The 15,448-nt window shown below is 59.3% G+C and overlaps 1 protein-coding gene across 7 annotated transcripts; it reads right to left on the bottom strand.

Moving 5' to 3' along the window:
* Nucleotides 1-2,116: 2,116 nt before the first annotated feature.
* On the bottom strand, nucleotides 2,117-14,430 carry ARHGAP45 (Rho GTPase activating protein 45). 7 transcript variants are annotated; one of them, XM_019744266.3, is made up of 23 exons: nucleotides 14,204-14,425; nucleotides 13,024-13,354; nucleotides 9,925-10,068; nucleotides 9,647-9,731; nucleotides 9,494-9,566; nucleotides 9,324-9,390; nucleotides 9,067-9,204; nucleotides 8,876-8,940; nucleotides 8,618-8,728; nucleotides 8,465-8,545; nucleotides 6,669-6,857; nucleotides 6,351-6,488; nucleotides 6,069-6,259; nucleotides 5,845-5,969; nucleotides 5,670-5,753; nucleotides 5,408-5,512; nucleotides 5,126-5,298; nucleotides 4,735-4,923; nucleotides 4,511-4,648; nucleotides 4,012-4,238; nucleotides 3,716-3,926; nucleotides 3,063-3,171; nucleotides 2,117-2,747 (listed from the first exon to the last, which is right to left on the bottom strand). In XM_019744266.3, exons 1-23 carry the CDS (start codon nucleotides 14,291-14,293, stop codon nucleotides 2,452-2,454), a joined length of 3,360 nt encoding a protein of 1,119 aa, XP_019599825.2. In that variant the 5' UTR covers nucleotides 14,294-14,425; the 3' UTR covers nucleotides 2,117-2,451. The 7 variants fall into 7 exon arrangements, 6 of the variants coding, with proteins under 6 accessions (XP_019599825.2, XP_019599821.2, XP_074193491.1 ...); XM_019744264.3 differs by having other exon boundaries at nucleotides 2,311-2,747; nucleotides 3,704-3,926; nucleotides 14,204-14,426; XM_019744262.3 differs by having other exon boundaries at nucleotides 8,465-8,728; nucleotides 8,876-8,943; nucleotides 14,204-14,426.
* Nucleotides 14,431-15,448: the final 1,018 nt, after the last annotated feature.

Genomic DNA, 15,448 nt, shown 5'->3' with positions numbered 1-15,448 from the left:
TTACGTGTATTTTGCCACAATAAAAAACAACCAAACAGATGTATATGGTAAGCGCTTAGAGCACTAAGAAAATGACTCAAAAAATGTCAGGTAAAAAAATTATTAAAGGGACTAAAATGCTACTCTAGAAAATACTCATTTAATGCAAAAGAAAGGATTAACGGGCACAAAGAACAAAAAGACACATGACTAGTGAAATGACAGAGGAAAACCCAAGCATACCAGTAACAATGTGAATAGATTGAGGAGGCAACCAGTCCTGCTGGGAGGGCGCCTTCCTGGAAGAGGGTGCAGGTGTGCAAAGGTCCTGAGGTAGAATGAGCTGGGTGCTGCTAAAAGAAAAAGCCAGTGCTCCCCCCACCCCCATTGAGCCTCCCGTCCTCTCCTTGGGAAGATGAGACAGTTCTGGAGATGGATGGTGGGGACAGCTAAACAATGTGAATGTGCTTAATGCCACTGAGCTGTGCCCTTAAAATGGTTAAGATGGTCAAGTTTATGTATACTTTACCATACACGAAGTATCCTGGCTATTCCTGTCTCTCTGAATACAGAGCTGTGATTGGGTTTGCCATGTCTCTTAAGCTGGTACCTGCTGTGTCCCTGTGTGAAGGGTCCAGCTGCCCTCAGTTAGGTTTCCAGCCAGAGAGCATGGACATGGCTGTCAGCTGTCGGAGAGTTGGCTGACAGTGCCCTCACCCCAGCAGCACCTGGCTCCCTGTTGTTTCTTGGGGACCGGATCCTGCCTGTGCCAAGCACGGACTGTTCTAAGCTCCTCTGAGGTTGGCTCAGGGTGAGCCATTGCTCTGACACCCACCTCTGGACCGGAGGAGGCACCCCCTCTGGGAGGGTGGGTGAGGTGGAGAGGGGGTCTGGCACTGTCACCGCCTGCTGCCCCACCAGCCATGCTATGAGCCTGAAGCTGGACGGGCCCACTGTGAAGTTGCCTGTAACAGATTGAGGCTGGTGTTTGCAGGGCCGCCGGGCTCCTGAGATGCTTCCACACCTGAGAATGGGGTGCTTTTCATGACAAGTCAGTGGAAAGCTGCCGTCCAGCTGAACTCTGGACTATCAGGTAGTTTTTTTCTGTTAACTCTTCTGACCTTTCAAAAACATAGATTGGGGACGGCTGGTTAGCTCAACTGGTTAGAGTTCTGTGCTCTTAACAACAAGGTTGTTGGTTCGATCCCCACATGGACCACTGTGAGATGCGCCCTCCACAACTACATTGAAATATACTGCTTGACTTGGAGCTGATGGGTCCTGGAAAAACACAAATTAATTAATTAATTTAAAAAAAACCACACACATCGATTAGGATACAAGTTTTTTTATGAAAAGGGCCAAACAGTAAATGTTTTCGGCATTGCAGTGACCAAGCTCTGCAGGGCACAAGTGGCATGGCCAGCGTGTCAATAAGAGCATGCGGCCGGCATCGGGCTGTAGTTAGCTGGCAGATGGTCTCTTTTTCTAGTTCTTTTTTCGAAAACTTCTGCAGGGGAAGGCCAGCTGTGGCAAAGCACCCTAACAGGCTCTTATGTGAGGCTGGGACATGCTATGGTTTTGGGGAGCTGTTCTGAAGCGGGAGGGGAGGCCCCTGTCCTCCTGGCTGCTTTGTCATGACTGGGTGTGGCTTCTGCCTAATTCTTCTCACCGAGAAATTGGGGCTCCTCTCTGCTGGACCACCCTCTAGGATAAACTTGCTGTGGGGTCTCTGAGCTGATGGTGAATAACAGTCACTGGGGTGAGTCCTCGCCTGTCCCTGACAGTGGCCCCTGACCTCCCAAGGCTCTTCATTCTAAGCAAACGAAATGACACGTGAACTTGGTCCTCAGGCATGCTAGGCCACTTCCAGTGCTCAGCAGCCGCGCGGGCTTAAAGAATTAACAGATGGTTCGTGCTTGTGTCCTCTGGAAGGTTCCACGGGGCAACACTGAGTGGATGCTTCTGTGAAGTGGTCACCTGACACCTGCGTGTCCGCATGGCCGCCTCAAGGGCCCTGGGCTCATGCACCCTGCTGCACCTTTTGGGGTCATTTCCTCCCTCACACCCTCCCCAGGGAGGAAGTGAAGGGCCCCGTGTCCCCACTCCCGGACTGTCACTACCAGAGAAGACAGGCTCAAAATTAACAGCTTTATTTTAAGCAAAATACAGGCACGTATCAAGGGAAGACCCCACCATGTATCCAAACACCAGGTAGCCAAGCCCAGTGCCCCCACCCAGCCCCTGCCGGCCACCTGGCTGTCAGTGTGGCCTCCCACGGCCGGGTGATGGAAGGTCACAGGCAGGGGTCCTACAGGGGGTTCCTCTGTCCATACAGCCCCACAGTGACTCCCAAGAGCAGAGTCCCCAGCTCAGCTGGGCAAGTTGTACATAGGGGCAGACGCAGCCTCGCCCCCCATTCCTGGGACAGCCATGGGGATGGGTCAACAACGGGGTGGTACTCAGCCCCAGCTAGACAAACTCCGGCTCCCTGTCCCGGCTGCTGCCCGGCCCATGGAGCTTCACACTGGTGCACTGGCCGCTGTGGCACTGGGACAGCCCCTCCCAGTTGCCATCCTCCCCGGTGGAGGCCCCCAGTGGCTCCTCACTGCTGCTGTCCCGGGCCTCTTCCACACTGGCTGCGCTGCCCTGCATCTCCAGGAAGCTGAGGCCATGCAGGTCACCCCCAGACACCGGGGACAACACGTCTGGGGCCTCCTCCAGCTCTGAGTCAGAGTCGTTGGAGGCGATGTGGGATTCTGGTGGGTCTGTGAGGGAGACATGAGGAGAGATGGTGAGAGAAGGGGTCAACAGAGATGGAGGGAGACGGGGAGAGAGATGGAGAAAAAGAGATGAAGACGGAGAGAGAGACGGAGAGTTGGAGAGACAGAAGGAGACATGGGAAGAGAGTGAGAGGCGGAGAGAGAAGGGGAGACAGAGGAAGAGATAAGGAGAGATGGAAAGAGGGAGATGGAGAGGGAGAGGGAGGGAGAGATGCAAAGGGAGAGAGAGACAGAGAGAGGGAGGGAGATGGAGAGGCAGAGACAGGAACCCCACTGGGCACCCAAGGCAGCACCACTCACCTGGGCCCCCATCCCCAGCCTCCTCTTGCAGGGGGAAGGCAGCCCCCTCACTGGTCACCGTGTAGGGCACCTGGAGCAGCACCTCGGCTCGCTGGGTGGTCATCTGGTCCTACAGGGGTGGCAGGGAGTTCAGGGAGGAACCTGGCATCCAGCCCATCCAAGCTGTGTTTTTTGTCTCGTGAATTAGCCACATTACAAAAGACCCCAACAGTTGTCACCACCCACTGCAGCTGAGGACCTGAGGACCCTGCTTCCGCATCACGAAGGGCCCCAGGCACCAGGGGAAAGAACCTAAACCCGGAGCAGCTGCTGGGACAAGAAACAGACAATCCCTGCAGAAACTGAAACACTGGGCTTGAAATTAAAACCCAGCAGCGGGGTGAAGTGGCAGGTTGGACCCAGCCAAAGGACAGGAGCCAGGGCTGGGTGAGCTGTGGGGGCCTCGAGGCGTCTCCCCCAGATCTGAGCCCACACTTCATCAGTTCTTTGCTTAAAGGACTGCTCAGAGGCCGCCTCTGACAATGGGGGGAAGCCAGACACCTCCCAGCCCTTCCTCTGTACCTCACAGCAGGGAGACTCCAGCCTCAATAAAGTAACCATGGCCCTTTGCCCTCCCCCAAGGTGACAGCCCTAGGGTCCACCTGCAACCTCACCGGGCCGCCTGCCACTTCCTCGGGCTCCTCCTCAAAGACCAGGCTGTACTGGGTGATAAGGGTCTCCACGATGCGGGCCTGGTGGGGGTAGTCAACGAGGGACGAGAGGGACACGGTGGCCTCGGTAGGCCGAGGCCGCAGCAGCGTGGGCCCGAATACGATGCCCAGGTTCCCGGGTGTCATCTTATTGTCCTGCTCCACCTCTACGATCCTAAGGGGCAGGGGGCAGGGGGTAGGAGCCGGTGAGAACGGTCCCTGACCCCGACCCCCTGGTCCCCTGCCCGGCCCGCCCTCACCTGCGCAGGTGCCGCAGCAGGTACTGCAGTGAGGCCCGGTTCTCGGGCGGCAGGTCACGCATGAGTTCCCGCAGCCGGCCCACCGTAGCCAGGGCCGCAGCCTCGCTCTCGGTCACGTCTGGACGGCCCCGGGCCGCCGCCTTGGCCTCGGCCTCGGCCTTCAGACTGTCCTTGGCCAGCCCCACGAGCTCGTGGTAGAGGCGGAAGGAGATGAGCGGCTCGGGAAGCTACGAGGCGACAGGTCGGGGGTCAGCGGACCTTTCCCAGCCCAGTTCGATCCTGCCCTGGCCCTGCCCCCGGCCTAGCAGCCCCGCCTCTGCCGGGCACTTGTCCCGCCCCCAGCCCCCGATCATACCAGCCGCGGCCCTGGCCACGCCCCCAGCATCAGCTCCGCCTCTGCAAGGCACTGGTCCCGCCGAACCCGCACTGGCCACACCTCTGCCAAGCACAGGACTGGTCTGACCCAGCATCTGCTCCGCTCCAGCCCCATCGGGCTCACCTGACGCAGGTAGAGTTTGAGGACATTGCTGATGTCGTGAGGTGACGCCTGCGATAGCTCCACCAGCTCCTTGCCGTTCTCGAAGGCCTGGCACAGCTTCTCCACACGCGTCTTCACCCCATTCACGCGGTAGATGCCCTGTGGGGGCTCACGGTGAGCCTCCTCCCATGCTTACCTCCCTGCGTCCCCAGGGCCGACCCCCGCCGCCTTCTGGCAGTGATCACCTTGGTGCGCAGCGCCCGCCGCTCTATTTCGCTGACGCATTTCTTGATGATGAATGGCACTCCGTCATGCGTGCTGCGGGCCGCCTGGCCAAAGTCCTGGCCAAAGAGCTGCAAGCGGCCCTGAAGTTTCTTGTGGCCGCACTGAATGGCCAGGGTCTCCAGACACTTCTTATGGCAGGCCAGGCAGCACTGGGGGCCGTGCAAAGTGAGAGGACAGCTCTGGGGACCCCTCGCTCCCTGAAGCCCTCAGGAACCCCCTACACGGCGCTTCTGAAAGCACAGTCCCAACTGTCCCTCTCAGAGTCCCCCGTGTCTGCATGGGACCTTCCTGAGCAAATACTCAGGGGCCTGGCTCCCCTGGTGCCCAGCTGTCCCTGGGGCCCCCACTCACCTCCTCACACTCTGCACCCTGGAAGTATACATAGGTGTTGCACTCCCGGCACTTGGCTGGCGAGCGCAGCTTCCGGAGCCGGTGCGTACGTGCTGCCTTGGACAACCCCATGTGGCGGAAGGGCCCACTGGGCACAGCCACTGGGAGCTCAGGGGCCATGCCATTGAGATCAGCTGGGGGACAGGACAGACAGTCAGTGTCACGGAGGCAGGTCAGGACCAGGTCCACAGGCCGAGTCCAAACTCCTTCTCACCCCACTGCGGGGACCAGGGGCCCCCTCACCCTGCTCAAATGCTGAAGGCCCTGCACTGCCCTCCTGGTCCACCAGCTCCTCACTAGATGACATGGTGCCACTGGACGACATCCGTTCCAACTTCTTAAAGTCCCCTGAGCAGGAAATAGGGGTATCAGACACCCTGAGCCAGAAGAGAGCAGGCCTCCGATCGGCCAGATGCTCCACGGGCCCTGGGCTGGCACATACTCTCCATCACCCGGCGGGCCGCATGGCAAGCTCCGCCCCCAGCCAACTGTGTGGGCCCTTCACCTGAGCCAGGGCTGGGGTCCAAGCTGCCCTCGGAGTCTGACATGGAGATGGGCCATGACTTGTGCACCTGGTGTCCACGCCCACCTGCAGAAGGGGGTGTCTCCAGTGAAGGGCAGAGAAGAGCTGCCCGGAGGCCTTGTCCACCCCTCTGCCCCCACCCTTGCCAGGCACTCACCTCTGCGCTCCTTGGCAAGTGCCCCATCGCTGGGCCCACCTTCCTCCGGGGGATTGCCGGTGGCCTCTGCTCCCACAGCATCACCAATGTTGAAGCTGCCCTTCCTGGCTCGCACGACCAGGGACCTGGTGGGACCAACAGCCAGGAGGGGCTGTGAAGGGGGTCACGCTCGTGCCCATATCAGATGGGAAGCCAGCACCCCAGGTACACGCCCATGGCTGTACCAGGTGTTGGTGGAGACATGGGGCTCAAAGTCGTAGTCCACGTCAGGCTCCTCGTCGCGCTGCAGCTGGCGCACGTGGGAGGCATACTGCTGGCCCGGGTCGTACAGCTTGCTGCTCTCACACAGCATCTGGAAATGCACGGGCAGCGGGGCCGTCTGCATGTGCATCATCTGGTAGTAGGAGATGGTGGCCTGCGGGGTGAACATGTGGAGGGGTCAGGAGGCTGCGCAGGCAGCAGCCCTACCTTCCCACGGCCAGAGCATGGGGGCACCTGGCACCCACCGACTTGATGGTCTGGTCACTCTGCCGGATGACCTCCTGGATCTGCCGGAGCACCGTCACTTTGGTGTCTTCCAGCTCCTGCTTCTGTGTCTTGGCGTCTGCCACACATGTGCGGTACGTGGCCATGGCTTCCTCCGCCTGGGATAGGGCCGAGGGGTGCACAGTGAGGCCTCAGCCCGGGGTGCAAGCCCCACGCAGAAACCCAGTCAGCAGAAGGAGGGGGCTTTTCTGGCAGGACACACAGCCTGGGCAAAGGTCCAGAGGTGACTGCCACCATGGGGCTTCATCCTCTGCTGTCCCCTCCCCATGTGCCCTCACCTTGTTCTTGGCTTCTTCCTCTAGGCGCCGCCGCTTGTCCAGGGCCTTGGAGGCCGTGCCACCCGCCCCAGGCCCAGTGCCCGCCTGCTCTTCCTCCGCTTTGGCCACCAGGAGGAGAGCCTTGTCGTGGTCCTCACAGCGCTGCCCGTAGCCCTGCTTGGCCTTGCGAAGGTTGGACTCTGCCTCTTGCTGCGGGCGTGGGAGTGGGGAGACTGGTTCCAAGCTGTCCTCTAACTGGACTCAGTGTCCCCGCTTTCCCCTTCCTTCCCACCCTGACAGCCAGACATCAAGATAGGGACCTCCCACCCACATCTCGTGCTGAAATCTCATGGCCCAGTCGTCAGGCAAACAGGCCCCTGCCTAAGCACTAACAGTGGAAGAATAGAGAGTGACACCTCCAGCGAGACCCCAGGAGGAACCAGCATCTGCTGTGCCCATTTGACAAACCAGAAGCTGAGGCCCAGCTAAGATCTGAACAAGGCACAGACCATATCACCCCCTGACACCAATGCCTATCCCCGCCAGAGCGGTGGGTGATGGGCAATGTGTGCTCTCTTTCACTTCCCCTCTTGCAGGCAAGAACAGTGTAGCCGCCTAGGCAGGAAGCCAAGAACTCTCTGGATTGGCAAGTGGAGCACTTAGTCAAAACCCATGTGCCTTCCGGGGCCACACCTCACAGCCCACACTATCAGAGGCTTAAACATAAAGAAAAGAACTCATACAGGTACTAGGAGAAACCAGGGAGGGGGTAGTTTTTTAAAATAACTGCAGTGTAGAGAAGGACTTTCCATGCGAGACACAAAGTCCAGAAAGTATAAAAGACCTGCTGACAATCATGGGTTGCTACCTGGCAAAATACGCCACAGGTAAATTCAAAAGTCCAAACAATAAACTGGGGTGGGGGGTTCTGTAACACACATCAGCAGGGGCTGACTTCTCTAATATGTAAGAAGCAGGCCACAGTCCCATCCACAGGGAGCAAAGGGTATGGGCAAGAGTTCATAGACGGTGAAAACGTGGCTCTGGCTCAGGCAGATAGTTCGTACACTCACACCCCGCCCCAGCCCTCCCCTGTTGGGCACAGATCTGGAATAAATGTTTGGTCACACAGCTGAGAGATGGGCACAAGCTTGTCATAGCAGTGGAGTTTGAAACAGCAGCAGCTCAGCAAAAACTAAAATGTCCATGAGCCAGGGTTTAGTGAAATAAGCCACATGGCCTCCAGCTCGGCCCCTGTAAAGGGCTGAGAAAAGGGAGAGGATGCTTCATGTGGACTGAGATGGATCAAACCTCTGTGTGGTGAGCGTATAAGGAGCAGCACAGGGTGCTTGGCAAGCTGTCATCGAGTGTACAAGAGGTGGGGAGACGTGGATTTGATGGTACATGTCAGGGCTGGGTGGGGTTGGGGGGTGGGGGTGGGGGTAGGGGAATGGCCCAGAAGAAAAACAAGAGAATAACATGGAGGGTCCTAGAGCATCCACCAGACCTGAGCTTCAGTCTCCCTCCAACCCAGACTTGCTCCTCCCGGCCACAGTGGCACCCTTTCTCCCTAAGTGTGAACCCACAACAGCGGGTGCTGGGGGCCTGGGGCCTCCCATGAGCACTAGGGCTGATGGGGCTGGAGCATCTTTAAGGCAGGACCCACTCCAACCTGTGATTGCATGGCCAGCCCCACAAAGGCACAGGCCACAGCACCCTGTGCCCATGGAACAGGAAACCACTGCAGTCTGCGCCTGGGACTGCAATTGCTCAGAGGCCAGCCTGCCCACCCCCTGCCTGTCTGTCCCCACAGGTACCAGCTTCCTCTGGGCGCGGTGCCACAACTCCTTGATCTCCTTCCTACGTTTCTCGTGCTCAAGCCGCCGCAGGTTCAGGGGCTGGAACAAGGCAGGCTGTGAATGGGGGACCCCAGCACCACCCACCAGCCTGGCTTCCCGGGCACAGCCCACCTGCATGAAGGTCTGGGTCTGCAGTGTGCCCACCGCCTGCACCATGCCATAGCCAAACTCCAAGTCTTGCTCCAGGGCCAGCGAGTAGATGGACAGGAGGGGCATGTGGGGCTGTGGGGGTGGGGCTCGTGGTCAGGGGCCAGCACTTGGCCCTCCTGGAAGCCCTCCCTGGTTCCCTTAGCCGCAGAGCAAAGATAGGGAGCCCCTTCCCTTCATTCCTCCTCGGAGGGACCCCTGCCATGTGTCCCCTGACCCCACCTCCTGCATGACGCTTTGTCTGCAGTTGTGGACAATCTTCTGCAGGCCTTTGGCGAAGTCCATTTCTGCTGGGCGGATAGGGGAGGGGAGTGAGGACATGGGAGGGGCAGGAGCAGGGCTGAGGAGAGAAGGCAGGGGAGGAGGGGCAGGGCAGGATGTCTGGCCTGACCACACCCTGGGCCAGTTCTCACCTAGTGCAGTCCGTTTCTCCAGGTAGCCTATGAGGTCCTTCATGTACTTGGCCATGTTCTTGGCGTAGTTCAGGGCCGTGTCCACCCCTCCCTCACAGCGCTGCAGCAGCTTGTCCACATCCTCGGGCAGCAGGCAGCCTGCGGGGTGGCCACTCAGCCAGGGCTCAGCCCCTCCCCACCCTCAGCCCCAGTCCTCTGGCCCTCAGTCCACCGGCCAAGCACGCGCTGGCCTGCCTGTGTGCAGCTCAGGGACTCACCTGCATCACAATCCTCAGTGCTGGAAGGCGTGCCCTCTGTGCCCTGTCCGTATAGGTTCTCCATGGACTGTGCAAGGGGAGACCCAGGTGAATCCAGCCCCGTGCTGGTCACTGTCTGTTGCCCACCCTGCAGGAGACTGCCACCACCCCAAGAGGCCACCTCTGCTCACCTGGCTCGGGTCCCCGGGAGGCACTGACAGGAGCGTGCTGCTGTCCACTTCACCCATGAGGAACTCAGACACACTGCAAGGTAGCAGGGGTCAGGCCCAGGAGCACACAGGCCCACACCCCCGAGCCCCTGCCCCAAAGACCCCCACGCTCACGTGCTGCTGAAGGAGACAGCGATGGTCTCCAAGGCCTTCTCAAATTCCCGCTTGTCTGCCTCATTGTTGCATTCATAATGGAAGGCTGGGGACCGAGACAAGGAGAAAGGTGGTTACCCACTCTGGGAGGTGCCCACCCTGCAACCAACCGAAGGGGGCCCTTAGCCCAGGGGGAGCACTAGAGCAAGAGTGGCTTTCAAAACCCACTTCAAACATCCCCTCCTCTAGGAAGCCCTCCTGGGCAGAAAGCCCTTACTGCCCTGTCCTGGTCGGCTGACCTTTGACCTTGGCAATGAGGGTGCCTGCAGCAGTGAGCGTCTCCACAGTGTTCAGCAGTGGGTACTTGCAGATGACCTGGCGCATCACTCGTAGGGCCTCGCCCAGGCACTCATGGGCCAGGGGCCGGCGGGCCTCGAGGAGTTCTGCTGGGCAGAGTGGGCATGAGCAGGGAGGGAGGAGCCCGGCCCCAGGGAAAGCCTACCTACTAGTTCCTCAAAGATCTTGTCCCCAGGTGGGGAAATTGAGGCACAGGCAGGAGAGGACAGCTGCCTGAGGCTCACTGTGGGACCTCAGGTGGGGCACTGTCCCTCTCTGGGCTGATGACCAGGGCAACAAAAGTCAGACCTTGGTCTAGGCGGTTCCTTTTGCTCAGAACACTTTCCTTGTACCTTCAGAAAGGAAACTTGCTTGTCCTTCAAGTTCAGTCCTGGAGCCTCCTCCTCCATGCCGCCCACCTGGCCCCTTTCCTTCCCCAACCCCTCAGGGCTGCTCAAGGCTCCGTCCAGCTTTCCCTGCCTAACTGGGCACCTGGAGGCAGGCGCCCTGTTATTTCACTCTCTCCCGAAAGACACCCCGTGAGGCAGGCACTGATGAGGCAGCTGAGGCCAAGAGAGGGGAAGTCATTTCTCAAGGATCATGAAGCTTTTCCATCTACACTGTGAAAACGTGAGGCCGCCAGGTAGAAAGACCCTGTCTGGCTTTATCTGTGGTCAATGGGGAACCACAGAAGATGGTAGAGCAAAGGAGGGTTGAGGTCAACTCTGCATCTTAGAACTGTGGCTTCAATATGCCCTCCTCAAATGTTCTTAAAAGCAACGTGAGCCGGCAGATCAGCATGGGCAAAACACACACCATCTAGTGGGAACAAAACTGTGCAGTACATGGAAGGGGTGGGTGGCACTGAGACCCAGGAGGGCTTGGCGGCCAGCTGGAAGACAGCTTTGACACTTGTGGGCCCTCTGACTCTGTGCCTGGTAGGTGCTGCTCAAAAACATAAGTGGAACCTGAAAATAGGTGCTCTGTCTCTTTTCAATGCTAAGGACCCCCTTTGGATGGCCCGAGATTCCACCTGGGCCGCCCCAGCCTTGGAACCTGAATCTGTGGCCAACTCAAAAAAATGGAAGGGGCTGCAGGAATCCAGGGAAGCCAGCTCTGGAAAAGCTATGTTATGCACCTTCCCAGGACATTCCTTTCATGGACCCCGCCACTCACATTGGCTGGCCTCAGCCACCTGGGTCCCTATAGCACCACCCGGGAAGCTGACAGCTAGCTGGTAGGACTCTGGCAAAGCCCAGACATGCTAACTCAGCACAGCCAAGCCAAACCAAGCGTGTAGCTGCTGCTGCGTCCTGAGTGGCTGCCACAAATGCCCCAAGGACCAGGTGCTCCTGGCCAGGCTGGGGAACCCCCGCACCCAGCCCTGTCCCCTCACGTTGGGGCCCAGAGCAACAGTACACTAGGCCCTGGTTCAGTGCCCGGTGCACAGTCTCGCAGATGCACATGGCGCTGCTGTTGGGGTGCAGGGACTATGAGGGATAGTCAGGGGTCTTGGGACCAAACCAGCTCTGGCTTGTCCAGAGGTCTGGCCCCCAACAAGAGAAGCCCTGCTCCGCCCCGGAATCCTGCTTGCCCAGGCCAGGGTCCTTTGCTCCCCCTGACTCAGGCAGGGTGCAGGAGTCTGGAACCCCAGGCGGCGGGATTCAGGGTGGGGCGTGCCGAGGGCAGGCTGGGAAACTGAGGCCCAGCGCCAAAGCACAGCATGCAAGAGGTACCGGGAGACCCTGCCCTACCCGCGTGCGCCCATCCCCTCTTCAAGGCACGGTGTGCATCTCACTGTCCCCACTACAGTCACAATATTTGGAAAACACCTGGCTCCAGTCATTAACCTGGGGAGGATCGTTGCCTGTTTCACAGATAAGGCACCTGAAGCTTGGAGAGGGCGGCAGCTGGCCCAGGGTCTCACAGCTGGGCAAGCAGGGGCAGCACCAGGCCTGGAACAAACATCCTCTCTGCTCAGGCCCTTCCCCCAGCCTAGGATGCCCCAGGTGCAGAGAAGGGCATCCCCTCCCCATCCAGACACCCTCCCCAGACACCCCTTAGGACTCAGCCCCACCCAGGCCTGGCCTCCAAGGAAGTACCAGGAAAGGAACCGAGATTAGAGTTTCCCCAGGAAACAGCTTTGGCCTCAGCTCTGGGACCAGATAACCCTGGAGGCTCCCACCCCCACCCAGCAGGGCTGGTCTCTGCACAGAGCCCCTAGTTAGTGCCCTGAAGGAACAGAGGCTGCAGACTGAGGTTGGATCTGGCTCTGGCCCCTCCCTAGCTGGTCAGGGCCCCACTGCAGGCCTCAGTTTCCCCGTCTGTAAAACTGGCACCTGGGGGGAGTGGGTTAGAGTATTTGGCCAGTATCCCCTGGTACTGCGATTTCTAGGAGAGTGGGCAGTGCACGAGATGCTGTGCCTGCCCACCAGGGTTGCCAGGGACAAACAGGAAACAGATGAAAATAACTCAGCAGGAAGCCAGGCTGTCAGTCAAGTGGAGGAGAAAACGGAACTGCCATCCCACAGGCTGCTCACGGCTGTAGCTCACAAGCCGTCCTGTCCCTTGTCCCTTCTGACTCTCCCCATCCAGACCTCAGCTTGCCTCCAGTCCACCTTGGCCCAACACACAGATCTGACTTTGTCCTACTTCTGCTCTAACATCTCCTGTGACTCCCCACTTCCCTCAGGGTAACGTTACCCAGGGTCCTTCTGCCTGACGTCCTCCATGCCGTCAACCTCAGACAGTTCATACACCACTGACACCAAATCTTGTTCCCCCCAATGCAACTTCATCTCATGCATCTGAGCCTGCGTACATGACATTTCCTCTGCCTCAATGCCTTTCTCTCCTAGTTGCCACCGCACTGCCATACATCCCTCAGAGCCTGAGTGACGGTGGCTTCTTCCATGAAGCCCTCCCTGCAACCCCCTTCTGAGCCTCCCCAAGTCCGTCCCTCCACCCTGCCTTGACCCCCCAGCCTTGACCCCCCAGGGTTTGGGACATGTGCATTTGGCTCTGCCTTCCACCCAGGCCTCCGTGTCCCTGCCGGCTCTCACCATCATGCAAAACACATTCCTTCAGCTTCTCCAGGCCCTCAGCAAAGCGGGCCACGTCCGCCAGGAGGTGGGAGATGTCCTCCACAGCGTCCGCACAGGGCCCCTCGATGGGCGGCTCAGCGGGGCTGGCTGCTGTCAGTGGGCTGCGGTGGCCCCGGCCTAGTGTCCAGGAACTGGTGCCTGACAGCGGGAAGCCAGCAGCGCTGGCATGGCGGCTCAGGCTGGTGGGCCTCTTGAGTGTGCCTGTGGCCTTGGCATTGCAGGCCACGCTCAGTGGCTCCAGGCTGGGTCCGAGGTACACGGCATCAGACCCATCTTTCCTGGGCAGCTCCTGGTGGGGGGGGAGGTATAGCAGGTGCTCTGGCCCAGACACTACCTCAGTTTCCCCAGAAGTGAAGTGAAGCTCTGGAGGGTCTTCAGCCTCACCCCATAGGGGTCAAAAGCCAGAGGTCAGAGGGCTGAGATTTGGGGCCGTGCCCCCCCCACACCTGTTACCCAACATCCTCTTCCCCAGAACTTTCACAAACAACGGTCTCTGCCCAAACCACAGCCAGGGGCGGGGCCTGCGGGGGCGCGGGCACCCCACTTCCTGGTGGGGGGAGGGAGGGCCAGAGGAGGGTCTCAGCTCTGTAGCCCCCCTCAGGCTGCTGCAGACACACCTACTCCCTAGTAAAGCTACCTCTGTTGATTCCTATACCCTAAGAGTCCCGGAGACTCCTCAGTCCCATGGACACCCCCAAACTGTGCAGACCCCCTGGGCCCTGGAGGCCCTACACCCATGGATCCTGTTAGAGGTTCTGCTGCTCTCTAAACCATCTGCCCCAATGGCTGTGCCATATCTCTCACGTCTAATGGTGCCAGAGCCCCCAAACTGCCTGAGACCCCATCCTACAGAGCCCCTGACTCAATACCCCCCCACCCTGGCACTGTACACCCAGTTCCTGGGCCTTACAGTGGGCCCTGGACAGGACAAGGGTGGCACTGGCCATCCCAAAGGGCTCCTACCATGAGCTGAACACCAGAGTCCCCACCGGTCCTGCCTGGCCCTTGCAGCCCTGCCTGGTGGGGACTGTAGGGGGCTTGAGCCCCCCACCACTGGACCAGCATGTTGCTGCCAGGCCTTTGCCCTGCTGCCCAAGCAGAGGGTGCGTCCCCGCCCGCTCCAAAGAGGCTCACTCACCCCAGAGGGCTGCGGGCTGGGGCTTCCCGCCCGGTTCTTTTTCGAGATGGAAGGGGTTTTCATGAGTTCGCGCTTCTTCCTGGAGAACATGGTGGGGCCGGCCCAGAAGCCCAGGCGGGTGGGCTGGGGGTGGGCAGGCCAGTGGGTCTCAGCGCAGCAGCTCCTGGAGCTGACCACCTTAGGACCACATTGTTACCAGCCACCCTTTCCCCAGCTGTCAGGCCCACGTGACAAGCCCGGCCCTCATTGGCGGGCCCTCCCCCCACAGGAAAAGGCCTCCGGAGGTGGTGACGCAGACACCCCCCCCATCATCCCGGCCTCAGCCTGCCCCTCCGCAGAGTGGGCTTGAAGGTGGGGTCCCAGGCACCACCCCCAGCTCAGGCCCCACCTCCAGCTTCCACTTTCCCAAGCTCTGCACACATTGGACTGGGCACTGGCACTTGGCACTGGTGCCCCTGCAAACACAGGGTAAGCACACAGTGGTTAACTGCACAGGTTTTGACCCTCACTTAGACACACAGACACAACCAGGAGTACAGACAGGGGCACAGTGACATGAGAGCATGATTACACTCAGGAGCAGAGACACTGACACACACAGACACAGGGACACTGACGCACACACAGGGACACTGACACACACAGACACAGACACACTGACACACACACACAGACACTGACACACACACACACACACACAGGGACACTGACCCCTGAGGATACTGACACACAGTGTCGCAGGGACACAGTGACACTCGCAGGGACACCGATACACAGGGATGCACAGACACTGACTTTCAAGGACGCTGACACAAAGGGATGAGGGACACAGAGATACTGACACACAGGGACATGGAGACATGACACACTGACTTGTGGGGACATTGGCACACAGGGACACTGACACACAGGGACATAGGTTCACTGACACACAAGGATATGGGGACATTGACACAGGGACACCGGGGCACTGACACACAGGGACACAGGGGCACTGACTCATAGGGACACTGACTTGCAAGGACACTGACACACAGGGACACGAGGATGCAATGACACTCACAGGGACACTGACACACGGACACAGAGACACTCGCAGGGACACTGACAGACAGGTATGCGAGGACACGGGGACACTGACACAGAGGGGCTCAAGGACCAAGGGACAATGACACACAAGCACAGTGACTCACGGCGATACAGGGATGCTGATACACAGTGATGCAAGTCACTTGGATGCAGGGA

The sequence above is a fragment of the Rhinolophus sinicus genome, chromosome 15 (genome assembly GCF_057876585.1).
Source record: "Rhinolophus sinicus isolate RSI-liver-muscle chromosome 15, RSI-T2T, whole genome shotgun sequence".
Taxonomy (NCBI): domain Eukaryota; kingdom Metazoa; phylum Chordata; class Mammalia; order Chiroptera; family Rhinolophidae; genus Rhinolophus; species Rhinolophus sinicus.
This window is presented reverse-complemented; position numbering and strand designations above follow the sequence as displayed.

What these genes read in the sequence shown, in the direction of transcription:
- ARHGAP45 (XM_019744260.3), bottom strand. Translation starts at nt 14,293, where the DNA reads ATGTTCTCCAGGAAGAAGCGCGAACTCATGAAAACCCCTTCCATCTCG. An exon ending in AGGAAGAAGCCAAGAACAAG is followed by an intron (nt 6,489 to 6,668) that starts GTGAGGGCACAT and finishes GCCCTATCCCAG; the next exon opens with GCGGAGGAAGCCATGGCCAC. An exon ending in TCAAACTCTACCTGCGTCAG is followed by an intron (nt 4,239 to 4,510) that starts GTGAGCCCGATG and finishes GTCGCCTCGTAG; the next exon opens with CTTCCCGAGCCGCTCATCTC.